The sequence below is a fragment of the Dendropsophus ebraccatus genome, chromosome 2 (assembly GCF_027789765.1).
Source record: "Dendropsophus ebraccatus isolate aDenEbr1 chromosome 2, aDenEbr1.pat, whole genome shotgun sequence".
Classification (NCBI taxonomy): Eukaryota; Metazoa; Chordata; class Amphibia; order Anura; family Hylidae; genus Dendropsophus; species Dendropsophus ebraccatus.
Window position 1 is genome coordinate 32,812,625 of NC_091455.1, and position 22,154 is coordinate 32,834,778.

The 22,154-nt window shown below is 42.0% G+C and overlaps 1 protein-coding gene across 3 annotated transcripts in view; it reads left to right on the forward strand.

Annotated features, from left to right (window-relative positions):
- The window catches only part of ESRP1 (epithelial splicing regulatory protein 1), a 51,766-nt gene extending 29,986 nt beyond the window's left edge, over positions 1-21,780 (forward strand). The window contains exons 7-17 of one of the 3 annotated variants that reach the window (XR_011361625.1): positions 541-651; positions 1,248-1,380; positions 1,522-1,564; positions 2,700-3,001; positions 4,160-4,378; positions 9,595-9,793; positions 12,024-12,195; positions 16,502-16,655; positions 18,597-18,708; positions 19,742-21,142; positions 21,288-21,780. Coding sequence is in view for 2 of the 3 variants with exons in the window: in XM_069957298.1 (XP_069813399.1) it covers positions 541-651; positions 1,248-1,380; positions 1,522-1,564; positions 2,700-3,001; positions 4,160-4,378; positions 9,595-9,793; positions 12,024-12,195; positions 16,502-16,655; positions 18,597-18,680 (1,417 nt within the window). In the remaining variant the exon portion in view is untranslated. Of the gene's footprint in view, positions 1-540; positions 652-1,247; positions 1,381-1,521; positions 1,565-2,699; positions 3,002-4,159; positions 4,379-9,594; positions 9,794-12,023; positions 12,196-16,501; positions 16,656-18,596; positions 18,709-19,741 lie in introns of all 3 variants that reach the window. The other 2 variants (XM_069957299.1, XM_069957298.1) reach the window with 2 other exon arrangements.
- Positions 21,781-22,154: the final 374 nt, after the last annotated feature.

A 22,154-nucleotide genomic window follows, 5' to 3' on the forward strand; every position in this document is an offset into this window, starting at 1 on the left:
TTTTTTTTTGTAATGTATTTTGGGTTATTTAGAGCTAAAGATATGGCCTTGTTTACAGACGCTGGGCTGTGAACAACCAAAAATAGGGCGTGTCAGTTTTATGGCCATAAAGAAGGTTGTAAAATAAATAGGTGTTGGACAAAACAGATGGTTTCACACTGCATTTAGGAGCACTAAATAAAAAAAAAAAATTAGGTAGTTTTTTTTTTTTGCCCTTGAAGCATGCATCTGAGCGCTTCTCTCCCCGACTTGTTACAGGATACGCCCTCGTAGACTTACAATACAATGTCTCCTGTTTAGGACAGTGTAGAGGGAATGCCCTTATCCAGACTAGTTCTAACAATCATTGGGCCTGAACACCTACACAATCAAAACTTTTCACGTCTTCAGAATTTGCTATGAAATGATTGCTATGGGGAGCAAAGTCCGTTTTTATGTTGCACAGTTTTTTTTGGGGGGAAATATATACCATTAATTTTGTTCACCTTTTAAAATGTTTTCTCTTTGCTTTTTTTTTTTTTTTTTTACTCCTTTCTGCAGCAGCAAACTGGAGATAATCGACGACAACACCATAATCCGAGCCCGAGGTTTACCATGGCAGTCATCTGACCAGGACATTGCCCGTTTCTTCAAGGGCTTGAATATCGCCAAGTGAGTGTTCTTACCCTCTTAGCCCCTCCTCATTACTCCTGTCCTAAATTCCCTTGTATTTTATGCTGTGTGTATGTGATTTAGTTATTTTGTGTTTTTTGTTTTACCCAGTTGGGAAATTCCCATATCTTAAGGGGGTGGTTTGTATACCCCCTGCATTACATAAGGTAAGATTAGTGCAGGTTACAAGGCAGGTTATGGTCTCTGCTAAACAAGATGCCTTACTGGTTTTTCAGCGGCGTGTGTGCGTTTTCACCCCCCCCTTTCCACTTCTGGTCGCTGTGTTTAGTATGGTTTTAAATTCTGTTCCTTTTGGTGTAATTTTGTTTACAGTACTATGATCTATTTGATCTCTGCATGGAATAACTTATGTTTTTAAGTTTGCTGTGACCCTATTTTTTTGCTGGTTGGATCTTTTTGATTTTAGAGGGTTGCCTATTTCCCCTAATGACTATGTGAACGGTGGTCTTCAAATTGAGCTCATTGTTCCACATTCTCATCCACTTCTGATATGGGTTCATGTAGTTGCACGGTTCAAAGGGCTCCTTGTAACCAGAATGTGTCCTATGTATAATTTCTTTGTAATATATGTATAGGGGTGGAGCTGCCCTCTGTCTCAATGCCCAGGGAAGAAGAAACGGTGAAGCTTTGGTCAGATTTGTCAGTGAGGAGCACAGAGATTTGGCACTGCAGAGACATAAGCATCACATGGGCAACAGATACATTGAGGTAGGTTTCCAGATAATATTATTATTAATTATTATTATTTTATTTATTATTATTTATTTTATTATTATTATTTATTATTATTATTTATATATTTTTTTTATAAATATCTAAATTTACACATTTCTTCTAACATCTTCTTAGGTATACAAAGCAACTGGAGAAGATTTCCTGAAAATTGCTGGAGGTGAGCATTTACACACAGGGTTTTACTTTCTAACTAATCTATAAACATATCTTGCCCATGTATCGCTAGTTTACATCAGCAAAGAGGTATGCTGACGTATAACCCATTGTGCCCATTGACTTTCATGGGCTGAACATAGTCAGTCAGTCACAATGCTTGGTCCAGTGTCCGTATGGACCAAATGTAGTCTGTACTTGATTATAATATGTTAGCGTATATTTTAGACAGGTTCGGGATGTGGACACGTGGAGGTCAGGAGAAATGCAGACGTTGGCAGCTATCTAATGTTGTATGGCCAGAGGTTACAGGCTCTAGGAACCCCGACTCTCACACACTTAAAAATCCATTGTTTCTCATATTGCATTAAAGGGATAATCCAGGATTAGAAAAACACAGTTCCTTTGAAACAGCGCCACCCTTGTTCTTGAGTGGTGTTGCAGCTCATTTCCGTTAAAAGGAATGGATAATCCCTGTATATCCCCTTTAATGGAGAGCCCAGGGGTGGAGGATGGGGGTGAAGACTTTTTTAATCCTAAATTCAGACAGCCCCTCAAAGGATATTTCTCATGTTGATCAATAATGCTTTCCTTTTTGCTTCTGATGTAAACCTTATGCTCTTTATAGCCCAAACTTCCCATTTAGTGTACATGCTGTAATAGGCTACTTGATACTGTTGTACAATCTAGCTAGGAGTTCAGTCAATTGAATCTCCCTCCCACTTCATGGACATCTCCTGTGGGTGGGGTAACAGTCAAGATGGTGTTGTGGGAGGGTGATGGGGTTGGCTGAATTTCTAGCTGCAGTGTTCACCAGACAGGTAATAGGACAGTAGAGCAGTCAGCATAAATCAGAATCGAAGTATAAAAGGCCATATAATGGAAGCTTTAATTGTTAGGAAATACCTTTTAAAATGTATACAAAAATCTGGTTCGCTCTCCCTTATAGGGATCAAGTTAGATCTTCTTGATAAGATCCACCTTGTTGTCAGTGCTCCTCTGTTTTGTGAAGGAAGAATGTACCATGGTATCTGTCAGTGATGAGGATTGCCTTTGATGCCTATTGTTTAGCAGATGACAACCCTTCTGTTCTCAAACCATAGTGAATGCTACATAAAAATAATCTCCATTTTCTCTAGGTACATCCAATGAAGTTGCTCAGTTCTTGTCCAAAGAGAACCAGGTGATAGTACGCATGAGGGGGCTGCCATTTACTGCTACTGCCGAGGAAGTGCTGACGTTCTTTGGCCAACACTGCCCGGTAACTGGAGGCAAAGAAGGAATTTTGTTTGTTACTTACCCTGACGGCAGGCCGACAGGAGACGCATTTGTGTTATTTGCCTGTGAGGAATATGCACAGAATGCATTAAAGAAGCACAAGGACTTGCTGGGCAAGCGGTACATTGAGCTATTTAGGAGCACAGCCGCCGAGGTGCAACAGGTTTGTCGTCTTTCTATATCACTAAATGCATTTGCACAGTGTCACTACAGGATACTGTCGGGGGCTCCTGGAGCCAATTTAGGGCATTTATATTTTCATAGATATGTGACTGGTGCATTATAACTAAATTCTATGACCGGCATCAGATCAAGATGACAAAGTCAAAATAAAACTAGGCTCAGATGGTGGACTTGTAACGCCATTTACAATACTGGTCTCTTGTTAAATGCTATGAGGCCCTTATCAGTCGTGACAGCCCATGTAACGCCGATCTCTGTCCCTCGTGTTCCATCGCCGTGCCTATAAGGCACCTATAAGGCCCCATTCACACAGTGCAAGAGCAGCGGCGGAATGCCGCCAGCCTCCGTGTCATAATGACACTCTATGGGAGCCTTACGCGCCGCATCGCTCAGCGTCTCTCCTCGCTGAAGAATGAACATGTTTATTAGAGATGAGCGAACCTGGAGCATGCTTGAGGCCATCCGAACCCGAACTTTCGGCATTTGATTAGCGGTGGCTGCTGAACTTGGATTAAGCCCTGAGGCTATGTGGAAAACATGGATATAGTCATTGGTTGTATCCATGTTTTCCAGACAACGTTAGAGCTTTATCCAAGTTCAGCAGCCCCAGCTAATCAAATACCAAACGATCGGGTTCGGATTGACTCGAACCCGAACCCGATTCGCTCATTTCGGTTCGCTCTGTTTATTCTTCAGCGCTGAGAGATGCAGCGCGCGCGCCTCCCATAGTGTGTCATTATGAGACGGAGGGTGGCGGCATTCCACCGCTCTTGCTCTGTGTGAACAGGGCCTAAAGCCATGAAACCGTGCAGCAATCATAATGGGGATGGAACCTGTTGCACACAAGCTGTTGAACGGATGACTTTGAAACATTTCACGCCCTTCAACCCAACCCAGCAATTGTTTTTAATAGTAAAAAATATATATGTATAATTCAATGCAATAAAACAATGGTCCAGTAAAGTGGCATCATCTCTTTAACTGCTAATAAAATAGACTATTATGCAACCGTGTTTCCCTGTGATGGTAAAGCTGATCTGTCAGCATTTTCATGTTACCCCAGTTTTCACTGTTATAGTAGCAGTAACTATGTGTTTTTGTACCATTGTGGGATAATATGCACTATGTGTCCCTGCAGGTTCTGAACAGATACTCCTCTGCACCTCTTATCCCACTCCCGACACCCCCAATCATTCCTGTACTACCTCAGCCATTCATTCCTCCAGTAAATGTCAGAGACTGCATACGCCTTCGCGGGCTTCCATATGCCGCCACTATTGAGGACATTTTGGAGTTTTTGGGTGAATTCTCTGCTGATATCCGGACACATGGAGTACACATGGTGCTCAACCACCAGGTAACTTGAAAGTTCCTCTCTATGCATCTTAGGAGATTCTCTGAAGAAAGTTCAGTAGCCATCTTAAAGGGTCTTTTGGCTGAAATTCTCTACACACCTTTATTATAAATATTAAGGGGGAGTGTGGACTTCTCTTCATACATATAAATGTGCCCAGGATGGGTCCTACTGCTCAGCACTTCCTGGCCTTGATGCAAGGAAGCCCTACTTATCTGACCACTGGTTCAGATGGTGCATGGCTGTGACCAGTCACTGGCCTTTTCAATCCAGAAAGTCAGGGGTCCCATCCTGTCTCAGAAGTATACAGTAGATTGACACTGGTCAACACTCAAAGGTGACATATGCGATGCATTAACATCCCTCCAACCCCAGTAACGCCTTAAAGTGGTCAAATCTTCATTTTTTTTATTTTTTTACAAAGTTCCCTAATCACTTCTACAAACATAGCTTTAAATGTGGTTCTACACGAAATGAAAAACATGGTGACTTTCTTCCACCACACCTGTCCATGGGTTCTGTCTGTCTGGCACTGCAGCTCAGCTACATTGACCCAAAATGGGGTTGACCTGCAAGGCCTTCTTTGACTTTTTTTTTTTCTTTTTCTATATTGAACAATTCCTTTAAGGAGAAGGCCTGTGGCTGACATTTTTTTAGTTTTTTTTTGGTTTTCAAAAGAGCCAGGGAGGAGGTGGCAGAGCATAACATACACTTACCAACACCGCTCCAGCGCGGGGGTCCACTGTCCTCTGCTTTGGTACCCAGCCGCTTCCTGGTCTGAGCAGGGGCTCGGGTGGTGACGTGTCAGCCCCACTCAGCCAGTCAGCAGCCGTAGCACGGTCCCGACTGATTACATACTGGTAACCTGCTGCAGCCACTTGATGGAGCATTGGATCTACCTGCATGCTGTTACCAGTAAGTTCGATGCATGATAACGTCCGAGTGGTGGCTGACGGATACCAGCATGATCTATAAAACACTTGTCTATGGTGTTTGATGCAAAACAGGACATCTGACTAAACATAATTTTGAAACACTACAACAACATGATGGTAAAGGGTGGACGCCTGCTTTAAAGTTCCTCAATGTGATGTTTTTGTCAGCTATATAGTACAGGTCCCAGCTTCTATTTTTGTGACTTCGTCTGTAATAATTGCACGGTGGCGCCACTGCTTTATACACTGCAGCTCCGGCTTTGCGGCCCGATCCTTTTAGATCGGTAAAGTAGGTAATGCTCTGTTTAAAAAGCAGAATTATGCAAGTAATCGGGACAAAAGCTCTTCAGGAAGTGTATGAGTGTTGAGCTGGCATTACATCTAGTGCCTTTGCTCAAACAAGGACATAAAACCCGTAGAACCACTTGTACACGCCACTTCATGATTGTCATTTTCTGTATGTCAGATGTGAGGTTTGGCTTTTCAATGAAGCGCTTTGCATTGTTTCCTGCTGTCATTTATGTGTATGGACAGTAAACACTACTTATTCTGCTCTCACGCTTAGAATAGTATTGACGAACCCACTTAGATGTTCTGTATTCTTATACTTATGTATATGAGGCTGGTCAGTCTGGGTGTGTATATTCAGGTTTGGGCTGGCTGGGCATGTGCAGCTCATGCTGAATGGTGTAGGGGGCACCGATAGGAAACCAGAAGAGTCACAAGACAGGCAGGCCTGCATAAGGGGTCATAACGGAGTCTGTATGTTCAAAGCATTAAGTGATTTCTGCAAACAACTTGTCAGAATTGGCATTTGTCTATGGAGGGGAAGGCTGGATACTCTCAGCTATATATCTAAAACTTGCTACCCTGATGGTAACAAAACTGATGGGTTCCAACTGTTGAGAATCTGCCCTATTGGTCAGTACACTTAAAGGGAACCTGGCATATTAAAATGCCATCCAGTCTGCGGGCAGCATGGTAAAGAGCAGAAGGAGCCGAGTAGAATTATATCTGTTTGTGCGAAAAGATTCTGTACATGAGCAGAGATTGTTCCTGCTCATTTTTGTTTAGGAGTCCGGTGGGTGGTCCTAATTTGGTGATTGACAATCTTTAAATGCCCGTTCATACAGGGATAGTAGTCGACCACTGATCAGCACCTGGATTTCAACCGCCCAGTCCAACTACAGATGTTTGGGGAACAAGAGTTTGGAGGTGAACAAACACATTAGGTGGTTATCCGGTCCTACTAAATTGTATGGCCAGCTTTATCATTCATATAGTACAGTACATGCAGTAAAATTTCCAAACAGATAATTATCAAATCTTTTTAGATTATGAGTAGAGATGAGCGAACCGGGTTCGGGTTCGAGTCGATCCGAACCTGAACGTTCGGTGTTTGATTAGTTGGGACTGCTTAACTTGGATAAAGCTCTAAGGTTGTGTGGAAAACATGGATACAGCCAATGACTATATCCATGTTTTCCACATAGCCTTAGGGCTTTATCCAACTTCAGCAGCCTCCGCTAATCAAATGCCAAAGTTCGGGTTCGGATCGACTCGATGATGCTCGAGGTTCGCTCATCTCTAATTATGAGAAACCCTACAAATTCCTGTAATCCTTTTTTTCTTCCTTTGTCATATGATCTCATTGTGACTCTATGGAAATTACTTGTGTTTCTGTGCTCTCGATGGAGTCACCATCTCAGACAGAACTCTATTTTATCAAGCTGTTGCACACAAGCTGTCCATGTGGAGTAGGGTGGATACACAAACTCCTGTTAGTTACTGATGATTATGCAGCTCTTGTCACACCGTTATAATGGATGGGATGACGGTTCAGCCTCCCTGACTGTATGCTTGACGTGAGGAGTATTACACTGTGATCACCGCAGGCAGAGATAATGGCTCTAGCTGTCCAAGTGATGATGCATCATGGGGTTGAGAGCAGATTTGAAAGGAAGAAAATGTTTTTAATCTGAAAGTAAAGATGGAGGTTACATGGCTCAATTACAGTATTGAAATGTAAGGTGCAGCAGAGCTGTGATGAAACAGATGACACCGCAAAAAAAGTGGTGGTGAGAGTGCATTTTATATAAGCTAAAAAAAAACTACAAGAGTTTTTCTTTTAATATTACAAGACTATAGATGTCCATTCACCTTAAATAAAAGTCCTCTGGTTAGTATGTGTAGTATGAAATTTATATAGCATTGATCATTAACAAGCGGTATCACTAGAGACATTCCTATGTTGGTGTATTGCTCACATATCTGCAACATTCACTCCTATACAGGAAACGTGGAAATGCTTCACTCGCTGTGTAATGATAACTTATCCAAGGTCACAGAGCAAATACCGTGCCGAGACTTGGCATCGGGCGACTCCCATTTACTTAATGACAAGCACTTCAATCGTTCCTTCCGCCACCTCCCATAGTTAACCCTTTAGTTTCTGCAGCACCTTTTTACTTATGACTTCATTCATGTTATGCAACACGTACATTGTGACACTAATACGTTATTAGATTTCCTGTTGGCCAAATTCCAAGAAGAGTGACAGATGAAAATCTTGGAAAGATTGTGCCGCAGATATTACTGTTCCCCCATTGAGTATTATACTCTCTAGTGCCTCCTGCTGCTCTGTGAGTGTACAGCGACTCCTATAGAACCTGTGCCATCGAGATCAAGCGCTGACACACTTACCAAACAAAGATGTCTGAAGTATCGGATAATGGGATACAATACATAACCTGGACAAAAAAACATGCCATCATCCAAAGTATATTTGATTCCTTAATAGAGATGAGCGAACCTCGAGCATGCTCGAGTCCATCCAAACCCGAACGATCGGCATTTGATTAGTGGCGGCTGCAGAACTTGGATAAAGCTCTAAGGTTGTCTCGAAAACTTGGATACAGCCAATGACTATACCCATGTTTTCCACATAGCCTTAGGGCCGAAAGTTCGGGTTCGGATGGACTCGAGCATGCTCGAGATTCGCTCATCTCTATTCCTTAAAGGGAACCATTCACCCCGTGGCCCCCGGCAGAAATTGACATACAGTGACATAAAGGTCAATATACTTACCACATTGTTGACACGGAGAAATCGCCGATTCTTCTTCTCCCGCCCATTATGGTAATGAGCTGAGATGAGTCCCAACGTCCATAGGAAACGACGGACGAGTCCAACTTGTTCATGAGGTCCTCTTCTCGTCGCCGCCTATCCACGCCTTCTGGAACTTGATTGACGTCTTCAGTCTTCTGATGAATTCCCGTGCAGGCGCCGTTGCGATGGTCTCGTCACCTCTTCTGCGCCTGCACGGTAAACAGGATATGTGTTCGAGCCAATCGGCGCACGCGCAGTAAACGGTGGAGCTGCGGAGCACCTGCGCGGGATCCGGTGAGAAGAAAGAAGACGAGGAGGAAGAGGAACCGGCGTCAATCAAGTGTCGGAGGCGGGGAGAAGGCTGGACTTCGGACGGCGGTGCTCATTACCATAATGGGCGCGAGAAGAAGAATCGTCGATTTCTGTGTCAACAACTGGATCCGGGACGGGACCGGGAGCGATGTGGTAAGTATATTGACCTTTATGTCAGTTTCTGCCGGGGGCCACGGGGTAAATGGTTCCCTTTAACACTAAATCTAGCTCATAAAAATAGAATATGCAAAATGAGAAACTCTATCCATGATGCCCCTATTCCCCTGGGTATACTAGATGTTACAGGTTTGGCCCAGATACAGCACCACTCTTGTCCATGGGTTTTTTCTAGTATTGCAGCTCAATGTCATTCATTATGGATATGAGAGAATCTTCTGTACCCTTTCCCCCACCCCCTCAACTGGTGTCAGAGTGCCCCTTTTAGATTTAAAAACTACTAATTTACAGATTTATTTTTTATATACAGATTTAAAAATTACGTCTATTAAAAGAGCTCAAGTCTTCCAGTACTTATCAGCTGCTGTATGTTCTGCAGGAAGTGGCGTATTCTTTTAACGTGATGTGTCGCCATATTTAATGCACCGAGCATACAGTGATCAACAGATGTGGTTTGGCTCAAACATATCTTGTACACAAAAACTAACAATCATAAGCAGCATAATTCCCAACATGTTTCCCCCAAAAGTAGTCAGGTTAGTCAGGGGACAAATTACTGAGAGGAAAAAGCTATGATTGTTAATGACATTCAGCAGCCAAACTTTTGCTATATGTTTTCATGTCTCTTACAATTTATTATTGCCATTTTACTATGCTCAGTTTGTGACGTTTTCTTTCCACCCCCAGGGGCGGCCATCAGGGGACTCATTCATTCAGATGAAGTCAGCGGAGAGGGCTTTCCTGGCAGCACAGAAGTGTCACAAGAAGACCATGAAGGACAGATATGTGGAGGTGTTTCAGTGTTCTGCAGAGGAGATGAACTTTGTCTTAATGGGGGGAACTTTAAATCGCAATGGCTTGTCCCCGCCGCCATGTAAGTTACCATGTAAGTTTGGGCTGAGGGTCTTGCCGCTTCTCTGCGCTTTGAGCTGGTAGGTGCTGGAACTGCTTTCTTCTTTGTGGGGATTTGGGGTTTGGCCGGTTGTACATATTCATGGAGGGGAGACAACAAATCAGCTGCAACTCCTTGGTGGTGAATAAGATTTTGGATGTATATGCTTCCATTTTTTTCCTTAAAGGGGAACTAAAGCAAAATTGACTCAAAGTATAAAGCTTCCCATTAGTCATTTTATCCATGGAAACTGCTACAGGCTTTTTTATAAGAAAGTTATATGGACAATCTATACACGTGCAGAATTCTGATAACTGTACTGTAACACGCAGTGACTGTTCCTGTTTTATGTGAATCAGCATAATACATTTCCATAATTTATTATTTTTAAAGGGGTTATCCAGGATTAGATAAAACACAACTACTTTTATTGCAGAAACAGTTCTACCCCTGTCCTCAGGTTATATGTGTGTGTGGTATTGCAATTCAGCTCCCTTCACTTCAATGGAATTAAGCTGCAAAACCTCACACCCAACCTGAGCACAAGGAGAGGTGCTACTTCTGGAAGAAAGTGGTCGGGATTTTCTAAGTCTAGATATCCCCTTTAAATGTTTTCAAAGGGCATCTCCAGACTGTAGTTTGTTTTGTTTTTTGACACTTAATGTACAATCCTTTAAATTTTTTGGCTTTAGTTCCCCTTTAAGTCACTTTACTAGACTAGAAGCTTTCACCCACAGCAGTCAAACTGCATCCTTAATTTTCCTTGGTAAATCACTTCATTTTTCCACTCTCTTCATTGCTGATCTTGGGAGCGAATAGTTGTGCCGCGCCACCAAATCCCTTTTTTTTTCTCTCCATGTTGTATAATTTATGTGTGCATTCAGTTGAAAGTATTAGAGGAATCTTTGGTCTGATCTCACATGATCGCTGATGATTTGCAAATCGGTGAACAAAAAACACAAAGCGAACGGTGGGAATAAGGGTACATTCACACGACATGGACCAGCTGCACAGAACCAAAACCAACAATGCACTTTTAAAATCTGTAGACTGGCCTCAAATATACCCTAGGATAATAAGCTATTGCGGTATATGTAATTTCCTGATAACCGTAGGTTACATAGGAGGAACAGAGTGATTTATATAGTCTATCGCAGAGTAAACAATGCTTTGACATGGTTAAGGTTAGTCTAATGGGCACAAATTACACAAGTAAAGCTGTCTATAATGTTATATATGCTCCCACAGCATCTTAATATTAAGCTTCATGAGTGCAGCAATGTTACCCAGCTTCCCTGATGAGGGCCGTGTAATGTGCATAGTGGGCATGCTTAGCTGCAGGCAGGAAAGGTGCTGAAGCACCTGCTGGCTTTTTTTTTTCTATTATTTTTTAGGTTAAGGGTTTAGGTTTATCTTTAGATTAATCATTTATCACAGATCAACAGGGTAGGGGATGACGAGCTGATGAGTGGGGGGTGGCGGGGGGCGGGGGGGGGGGTGTCTAACCTCCTGCCTGGGCCCCCCTACCAATCACAAGGACAAAAGTCTGTGAATAAAACACTGTGCATGCTTAGCCACTGCTCCATCCACACACTATAGGACTTACGAGCAGTTGTGCCATAGCCATGAAAGCTACTGAAATTGGGATGTGATAATTACTGTAGGTGCAGGTTGACTTTTATATCCTAAATGATAAAATACGAAGTAGGGACTCCTATACCTATAAACTCACTTTCCAATGAACAACCTGGACGTTGTGTTCAATAACAAACATTAAATGATGTAGGCAGATACACGAGATCCCATTGACTTCGATGGAATCCGTCAGAGCACTGACAGTGATTCTTATCAGAAGCACTGACCACCTTTTTTAAGCAGTTGAATATCTCCGTAATTTATTCTTCAAGTTCAGTCACGTTCAGGTTCCAGTGTTTGTGCCCTGTGGGTTTCATAGCTTCCAGGATAACATTGCTGGAGGAGGGGGTGATGGTGATCTCCCCTTCCACTATGATGGGGCAGATACTCAGCGTGTGAATCTGGATGGAAACCACAGCAGCTGCTGACTAGTTTATACTATAAATTCCACTGGTGTACCTAATAAAGGATTGTTCTTATAAATCATGTGCTCCATGTAAGTTTGAGATGCTCATATACCATGGATCCTGATTATATAGGTAGTGCGTGCAGGGATTCTTTACTCATATATATGTATTTCTTTCTCTAGGCCTGTCTCCTCCTTCATACACCTTCCCTGCACCAACAGCAGTCATACCTACTGAAGCAGCGGCCCTCTACCAGCCCTCCCTCCTCCTCAATCCACGTGCCCTGCAACCCTCCGCAGCATACTACCCAGCTGGCGCACAGCTCTTCATGAACTACACTGCTTACTACCCAAGGTATGAATAACCAGGAACAATGGGAGAGTTGTAAGATTTATGGACTGGCATTGGTCAAGATGTCCTGATACCTTTACTATGTATAAGCGCACTCTGATACGGATCTCAGATATCAATAATCAATTACACCCTTTCCGTTCCAAAGCAGCGTTGTTGTGTCGGATGATTGACAGTGCGTAAACTCACAACCTGTAGGAGCGGAGGATGCCCGGTCAATGTGTAAGGGAGGTAGTTCTGTGAATTCAAGGGCATGAGGCGGCGGTGACGGTTAATGGGTGAGCGAGCGGCTATAAATCTCCTGCAGTAAAAGCTTCTGTAATGAGTAGAAATCTTTTAACCTGCCAAATTGTTGCCCTGGAGTTAAAATAGTTGTGTGCAAGGTCAGGCTTATTTTCTTGGGTCTGCAGCTTCTGTGGAGATTGAAGAATGTTACCTATGTAGGAGACTCTGTTTTTTCTAAGCTTAGGGGAGTGGTAGACCTCTAAGACACGGTGAGACCTTATGCTTTGATGGTACTGTCTGTATTTACAGGGTTACATAGACTATTGTCAGCCAGTATATTATGAAGTTATATATTCTTATATACTTTCTGTATTGTTTTATGGTTTTCGTGATCCCTGCTTCCATAGGGATGGAACTGCTCTGGTAACCGTACTGTAACTTCCACTGTGTATCCACTACATACCCAGGATTGAATATTATACACTGGAAGTGATCAGTTTTCTGAAGTTAGAATACCCCTTTAAATGTACTTCTATACTTTATTGCTAAAGTCTATGGACATCTTTGCAAGGGTTGTGTTTATTATTTCTTGCACAATTTGAACAGTTCCTCTTTATTAATATTTCCTGCAGTAAAGTCTGTGTAACACCTTCACCTAGTTGGCTGTCCTGCTGAATCTGACACAGATTCAGAGCACACTGGTGGTATCGGGTCCCTCTGCTTCTCTTCTGTGTAATTGAAAAGCCATCGGCTGAGGTTGTAAATGGCAGATAGGAGTCTGTAGAGGAGGGAAAGCAAAAGTTTTTTTTGTAGAGGGCAGATCCCACAGTCCAGTCTGCAGGCATCATATTATACAGCTGGAGGAGCTAAGAAAATTGATTATATAGTTTTATGTGAAAAGTTTCAGGATAACTTGTCATTCATGTAACTCTCTGCTCATTCTGGGCTAGGTAGTCCAGTGGGCGGTCCTAATTACTGAGTGTGCTGTCAATCACTGGAACTTTGCCCACAAACCTATATATTAGTCTGCTCTGCTCTTCCTCCTCCATAACATGAGGCCTGCAGATCGGGATGCTTTTTTGATGAGTGTAATGGTTTATAGTTTGACAAGCTGGATGTTTAAGTTTACTTTTTTTGACATAGATAGGCAACCTTTGGAATTTTTACAGATGTGACAAGTTGTAAACAAGTTGAGATTGTTTAGAGAAATGTAAACAATACCTAATAACCCGTTCTGATTGTCATGGTTCACGAATACAATGGTTCATGGTCAGCTCCGCAACTCCTGCACATTAACCAGTATGTTTAGATTTTCATTTTTTTTTTTTTTTCCCTGTGCTTTTTATATGAACCTGGGTCATTTGACTGGAGGCAAAAACAACATTCTCACACTTTTCAGTCACGGTATCATTTGTTAGGTGTGGAAAGGTCTATGAATATTTGTAGATTGTCCTAAGGGGTTGTTTTCTTCTCTTCTCTTTTTTTTTTTTTTTTCTCACTTACATTCTTCTGGATTTCATGAAAATACGAGTATAAGAAGTATGTAGCAAGCTCTGCTGCATTACATTACAGAAATGGGCACTATACATAATATGCAGCCATAGGGAATACATGTACAGTCATGGCCAAAAGTTTTGAGAATGATACAAATATTAATGTTTACAAAGCCTACCGCTTCAGTTTTTAAAATGGCAATTTGCATATACTCCAGAATGTTATAAAGAGTGATCTGCTTAACAGCAATTACTCGCAAAGTCAATATTTGCCTAGAAAATGAACTTTATCCCCCCAAAACACATTTCAACATCATTGCAGCCCTGCTTTAAACGAACCAGCTAACATAGTTTCAATGATTGCTCCATTAACACAGGTGTGGGTGTTGGTGAGGACAGGGCTGGAGATCAATCTGTCATGATTAAGTAAGAATGACACCACTGGATACTTTAAAAGGAGGCTGGTGCTTGGCATCATTGTTTCTCTTCTGCCAACCATGGTTATCTCTAAAGAAACATGTGCAGTCATCATTGCACAAAAATGGCCTAACAGGGCAGAGTATCGCAGCTAGAAGGATTGCATCTCAGTCAACAATCTATTGCATCAAGAAGAACTTCAAGGAGAGAGGTTGCATTGTTGCCAAAAAGGCTCCAGGGCGCCTAAGAAAGACCAGCAAGCGCCAGGTCTCAAGTGTTTCAGCTGCGGGATCGGGCTACCAGCAGTGCAGACCTGGCTCAGGAATGGCAGCAGGCAGGTGTGAGTGCATCTGCACGCACTGTGAGGCGGAGATTCTTGGAGCAAGGCCTGGTCTCAAGGAGGGCACAAAGAAGCCACTTCTCTCCAGAAAAAAACATCAGGGACAGACTGATATTCTGCAAAAGGTCCAGGGAGTGGACTTCTGAGGACTGGGGTAAAGTCATTTTCTCTGATGAACCCCCTTTCCGATTGTTTGGGTCATCTGGAAAACAGCTTATTCAGAGAAGACAAGGTGAGTGCTACCACCAATCTTGTCTCATTCCAACTCTAAAGCATCCTGAAACCATTCATGTGTGGGGTTGCTTCTCAGTCTGGCCTAAAAACACAGCCATGAATAAAGAATGGTACCAGAATGTCCTCCAAGAGCAACTTCTCCAAACCGTCCAAGAGCAGTTTGGCGATCAACAATGCCTTTTCCAGCATGATGGAGCACCTTGCCATAAAGAAAAGGTGATAACTAAATGGCTCAGGGAACAAAACATAAAGATTTTGGGTCCATGGCCTGAAAACTCCCCAGATCTTAATCCCATTGAGAACTTGTGGTCAATCATCAAGAGACGGGTGGACAAACAGAAACCAACAAATTCTGACAAAATGCAAGCATTGATTGTGCAAGAATGGACTGCTATCAGTCAGGATTTGGTCCAGAAGTTGATTGAGAGCAGCCGGGGAGAATTGCAGAGGTCCTGAAGAAAAAGGGTCACTGCAAATATTGACTTGCTGCATTAACTCATTCTAACTGTCGGTATAAACTTTTGTTACTCATAATATGATTGCAATTATATTTCTGTATGTGATAAAAACATCTGACAAACACACATAAAAACCAGAGGGCAGCAGATCATGTGAAAATATAATATTTTTGTCATTCTCAAAACTTTTGGCCATGACTTTAGGATTTAAAAAAGTGTTTCAAGCATTGTAATGTTCATGATAAAAATGGCAAAACATCCCCTTTGAAAGTTTCTAAGATAATTTGGGTTAACATTTAATGTTCTTCATAGTTTGATATGGTGCAAGGATTTAAAGGGGAATTCAGGTGACATTTTTTTCTTTCAAATCAACTGGTGTCAGAAAATGACATAGATTACTACTTTTTTAAAATCTCCAGTCTTCTAGTACTTTACTGCTGCTGTATGTCCTGCAGGAAGTGGTGCATTCTTTCCAGTCTGACACAGTGACTGCTGCCACCTCTGTCCATGTCAGGAACTGTCCAGAGCAGCAGCAAATCCCCATAGAAAACCTCTCCTGCTCTGGACAGTTCCTGACATGGACAGAGGTGGCAGCAGAGAGCACCATGTTGGACTGGAAAGAATACACCACTTCCTGCAGGACATACAGCAGCTGATAACTACTGAAAGTCTCGAGGTTTTTAAATAGAAGTAATTAAAAAAATCTGTATAACATTCTAAAACCAGTTCATTTGAAAGCCTTTTAAGGCTGAAAGTTATGCCTTGTTTTGTTCTTACTACACAATTAAAATTTTGACTGCAGCCACCACTGGGGGGTGCTCACTGCATAGGGATTTATTTCACTACCACTGTGCGCCACCTAATGGCTGTAGAAAAAAACTTTATCATTTGGGGACAAGGTGGTGCAGGACACTGTTGGCATGTGCTTGCAGACTGGTTATCAGGTGAGGTGCCATGTCTGGTAGATGAAAGACCCCCTGCAATCTCCAGAATTACCCAAGCAGTGATAGAATTGGGTATATATCAATGTTTACGCAAGTGAATTGTGAAGGTAGACTTTAAGTTTCCCTCAACATGGACAGCAATGAATTAGGACAAGAATATGTAAGGTTGAAATATCCATTGTGTTCTTTATTCCACAGTCCCCCAGGTTCTCCAAGCAATCTTGGGTTCTTCCCAGCCACAGCCGGTGCCAGCAGTATCCCCCCGCACAATGGAGCTGCAGTGGTCCGCATGCAAGGACTGGCTTACAACTCTGGTGTAAAGGAGATATTGAATTTCTTCCAAGGTTATCAGGTAGGTAATGTGGAGTGTGCTGAGGAATCCTCATCCCATTTATTTGCATTCTGTATGGCTATTGTCAGGTCCATGTGTAGTAAGGCTGGGTTCACACTGCGTTTTTGCAATCCGTTTTGTTTGTTTTTTTTCATCCGTTTTTTTGCAAAAAAAGAATGAAAAAAAGGATGCATTTGTGTGCATCCGTTTTGATCCGTTTTTCCATTGACTTCCATTGTAAAAAAAAAGGATCCTTTTTTTTGACGGACACAAAAACATAGCTGACGCTACTTTTGTGTCTGTTAAAAAAAAAACTGATCCGTTTTGATCCGTTTTTTTAAAAATGGAAGTCAATGGAAAAACTGATCAAAAAGGATGCACACAAATGCATCCGTTTTTTTTCATCCGGTTTTTCCAAAAAACTGATAAAGAAACGCAGTGTGAACCCAGCCTAATAGTGCACGGATCAGTTCTTTATACCAGAATGGAGGCGTTTCTGCAACGGTCTCATTAATCTGAATAGAGTTTGCAGATATCCATAGGAAATATTGGACCATGGTGTAACAAAATTCACAAGCTATCCACTGCAGCACAGAGAAGAGGAAAAACTTGAAAGGGGATTTAAAGGGATTATGCAGAATTAGAAAAACATGGTGGCTTTATTCCAGAGACAGGACCACTCTTGTCTCCAGTTCAGGTGTGATTTGCAATTAAGCTCCATTCATTTCAATAGAACAGAGTTGCAGAATCTACACCCAAACAGCACTGGAGTGGTGCTGTCTGTGGAAGAAAGTGAGATCAGTGATCTGTTTCTCTTATGGCTCTACTAGGCATTGCTCCCACCTAGCCAGAATCCTGCTCCACACTGAGGGGCAACACCCGAAACAGCTGTATGTGGATGGTAACCTGGTCTTGGTTTATCCCTTGTCATTACATTGACTAATAGGGCCACTTAATATGGTGGATTTGGTGGTTTCCTAACAGGAGCTGCCCCTTGGCTGGGTCCTTCCTGGAGGGATATCTGGCTAGTCCTGCGTTTTGAGACTCTTCAATGAGGCCCTATGGGCTCTTCTTTTGCATATTCTGGAAGAAAGTGGCCATGTTTTTCCTAACTCTGCATAACCCCTTTAATAGTAGGTTAGGAGACTCTTATCTTTTGTTATGTTCCCATAGGGCAGGAGAGGCTGAGGAAGAGAGTAGTTTTCTTGCCTTCGTCCTCAGCACAGTTCCCTGCGTCCAATCTATGCAATGCTATGTGAGCAGAATTTCCCGGGAAGTTGAATGCAGCCCTAGGGAGTCCTGGAAAACAAGGATACAGCCTATAGGCCGTAGTACATGCTTACTGAGCTTATTACACGGCTTGATAATTGTCCAACAAGGCCTGTGTATATCTGTAAACACCTGTCCATGCTCCTCGTGTTCTCCACGATTCTGCCTGCAGCCACTGGAACTTTAGAGACTGTCTCTGGCTCCGGTACTGTCTCATCTCGGCCAAGGATTGGCTGAGCAGCCTGTCACTTCAGAGACGGTCTCTAAAATTCTAGCGGCTGCTGCGGGCAGAAGCAAGGACAACACTAGGATGTGTGGACAGGTATGTGTAAACTTTATACATTTCCTTTCTTTCACAATCAGCCGATTTTCCAGCATGTTGAAAGACATCGATCAGGTAACAATGATAAGTTCATCGGCTGATTGGGTAGATCATCACTCTGTGTAATGAAACAATCGGGCAGATTATCGGTCCGTGTAGTAGGGTTTTATCCATGTTTTCCATCCATGAACTTCAGCCAATAATCAAATTCTCAGGTTTTCTCATCTGTAAAGTACAGTAAAACTCTTAATAGAAACTCTAGAACACATCTGTGATCCTTGTCATAGGGCTGAGACTCTCCTAGCAGAGCCCACAAGACAACTAATGCTAATAAACCAGGATTCTCATCTCTACCTTTTCCTTTACCTTAGTACTCCCCAGAAGAGGGGCTGCTCCCAGTAACTGACCAGACCAGAACCCTGCTCACCCACCCAAAGGAATGGGTGTGTATATAGAGGTCTTCCCAGCGCTTATGTAGAAGAGGTAAGTAAAGCCCTTAATTTCCCTAATTGATGCAATATTTGTATAATTTCTTAAATTGCTGATTCATGTACAAAGGCATCATCATTATTATAGTGTTCTAGTGAGTTTATCTGCTATTATGCAGACAGAAGGCCTATTACTGTCAGTGTGGGTAATGCACAGCCAGGACACTGCTGCTACTGCCATGGATGGACATGATTCAGCAGATTGACCCCTCAGATGCTGCTGTCAGTAGCAAACACAGCACCTAAGTGATTTGATGGGGTAGGGGGCTGTGCTCTGTCATTCACTAGCACCCCACAGATGCAGGTGTGGATGGTTGCCTTGCAAGCATGGGACTTGGCAAAGGCCCAGCCTAATAGATTCTGACAGCTTTACATTGACAGGCAAAAATGCAATCATACACTGAGTATATCACAAATGCCATTACCCCTATGATATGTATACCATGTTGTATAATGGGCTGCAGAGCTGGTTCTTGTGTATACAGCAACGTTAGGTTTAAGTGTGACAACTCTGCGCTTTCCTGCACCCAGAGCCATTGGCAAGATGTTGTACTATAAAAAAAAAAAAGTTCAGCACACCAAACCCCACTTAATAAGAGTGGTGTGCAAGCAAAAGCACTGCTCTTCTAGCAGCCACCCAAATGCAGAAGTCTGATGTCAGCAATGACCTCACAGGGCTTCTGTGGTAATGCGGGTCTGGAGGCTGGCAGGTAAGATGCAATCTGTCTTCTCTCCATGACTATACAGCATACCGGTAACAGTAATCAGATGGTTACAGTCCATTAGTCATCTGTATATTGTGACAGAAGGGAACACACAGAAAATGTGCTAGGCCTCTGTGCCTGCCATGACTGATCTGCTAATACAGCTTGTATGGCAGGCTTTAGCATCAGAGCGCCGATCACATAGATCAATGCAGTGCATAAGACTACAAATCATGGCACAAAAAGAATTATTCTGATCAGTGTCCATCTAGTGAATGTTCTCTCTGTTATATTACTTATAGTCGTCTTTTCTGTGTTCCGCAGGTTTTCCTCAACCAGATTAATTGTACATTGTCACTCTGCTAAGCAGGAAGCCCCTGGCCTATTTTTTTTTTTTTTCTTTTCTTACATCCGGGCCAGGAAAGCATTTTGGGCAAAATGTAGCCATGGAAATAGCAGTCTACCCACTGAGACTATTAAAGAACATGAACTTTAAAAGAAATTCAATACATACAACACAGACCGGGTAGACGGACAGATCTTCGGACGTGCAAAATTGTTGAACTTCTGAGATGAGATCAACCTTTCATTGATGACCTCATCACACTATGTAAAGGGAAAGATGTCTCTATTGACCTTTCTGATGCGTCCGGAAGCGGCACTCACCAAATACAAGGAATTTCTCCACCTAATAGACTTTTTTTTTTTTTTTGAAACTTCCTGTTAGTCTTTTCCACTGCTGCACCAAAAGTGTTAATACAGCGGGTGATATATTTTTATGTATATTTTAGTTGTTTGATTTCTAAAAAGCAGAGGTTCACTCTCTACAGAATACCACCACTCGCCATGCTCCAGAGGGGAATGGCCGTCTGTTCCATTATAGGTATATGTGTGTGTATGTGTATATATATATATATATATATATATATATATATATATATATATATATATATATATATATATATATATATATATATATATATATATATATATACGTTTGTGTACCATGCAACTTTTTTTTTTTTTTTACGTCAGAATTTAAAATTTCTAAAGCTTTCTATGTAACCTTTTTAGTTTATGATAATAAAAAATAAAGGTGGAAAAAAAAGTTAAATAAAATAAGAAGAAAAAAAAAAAACTAAAAAAAAAATAATTATGAATTTGTGTGCTGGCAACATGAAGCAGATTTCTACCTGTGAATGCAAATGCCCTCGCATGATGCACTCCCATCATTTATTTTTTGCTTTTGTCAAACACTTTGTTACATTTATATATTAAATATTTGTATATATTTTGAGAACCTCTCGTGAACATTATATTATAGTAAAGTTGCTTAAGTATGAATTAGCGCTTTAATTATTCACTTTTTTTTTTTTTAATATAATTGTTTCTAAAGTATCTTTTTCTTGGTTCCGTCAAAAGAAAAACCCCCAACTCCCCCTTCCCCGCCATAGTCATACTATACCGAGTCCTGTCCATGGAGCAAACACTGTGCTTCCTTTCAACGTCTATATTTTCATGGTTGGCGCTCCATGTACGCCCATAGTGAGAAGCTACTGATAGTCCAGCTATATATATAGGAAGGGCTAATGTCGTATGTATAGTTTTGTAAACTGAAATAATTGTATGGATGTTCCTCATATAAAGAGTCCGCTAAGCAGGACACTACTTGAGCTCTTTGGATTTCATGGAGCGATGATTTAGTGGATACAGAAATTTTTGTTTGTTCCTTTATATCAAGCATAGGGAACCTGCGGCTGTCCAGCTGTTGCAAAACTACAATTCCCATCATGCCTGGACAGCCAAAGCTTTAGCTTTGGCTGTCCAGGCATGATGGGAATTGTAGTTTTGCAACAGCTGGAGGGCGCAGGTTCCCTATTCTGCTTTATATCCATAGAAAGTGAGACATAGGAAATCTGTTTTGCAGCCTGTCCCTATAATCCTGCCATCCATGCATGCTTACCTGTTTGATAAGCCAATGGAACCCAATGGTGTCCACTCCTGTTTTGTAGATCTTTAGGCTCCTTACGTGTTCTTGTCACATTTACGCCTTGTTGCTGAACCATGGTGATAGCGTTCTGCCGCCAGATGGTTTCCTAGCAAAAAATATGTGAACAATTGTCACTATATATCTATTATTTGTGTGTCATTGCATGTCTACACACTGGTTTATTATAGTTTGTGCTATTAAAAAAAAAGTAGTTTGTTTCTGTTTAAGCTGTGTACCGATTACATGACTGTTTTATTAATGCTGTGTTGCACAAACGAACTGCAAAAAAAAAAATCGGAAAAAAAATGTCTGTGAATAAACTGTTTACATGTGCAGATGATAATAAAAATGCTTTTTTCTGCTTGTCCAAATACTTTTTGAGTCGTACTGCTATTGGTGTTTGTGTAGATATTTCCATAGTGTAAGCATACGTGCAAATATATAAGGCACAGCGGCACACTGCAAATGCTGAGATGTGCAGCAATAGCGATACAGCTATAGAGAAAATGAGGTTCTTGGCATACCATGTGATTAAATAGTCTGTACCATCCCACCACGATAAGGTTCCTACACTAAAGGTATGCCTCTCTTGGGCTAATGCTAAACCTACAAATTCTGGACATGTAGGATCCAGCTTAAAAGGGAGCCCCTTTTACTTATCCCCCTCTTGAAGTGCCGTTCCCGGACCCCGTCCTGCCGCTGAGAAATCCCCATCAGAAGCCGTGCGAGCGCTTACCAGAGATGAGT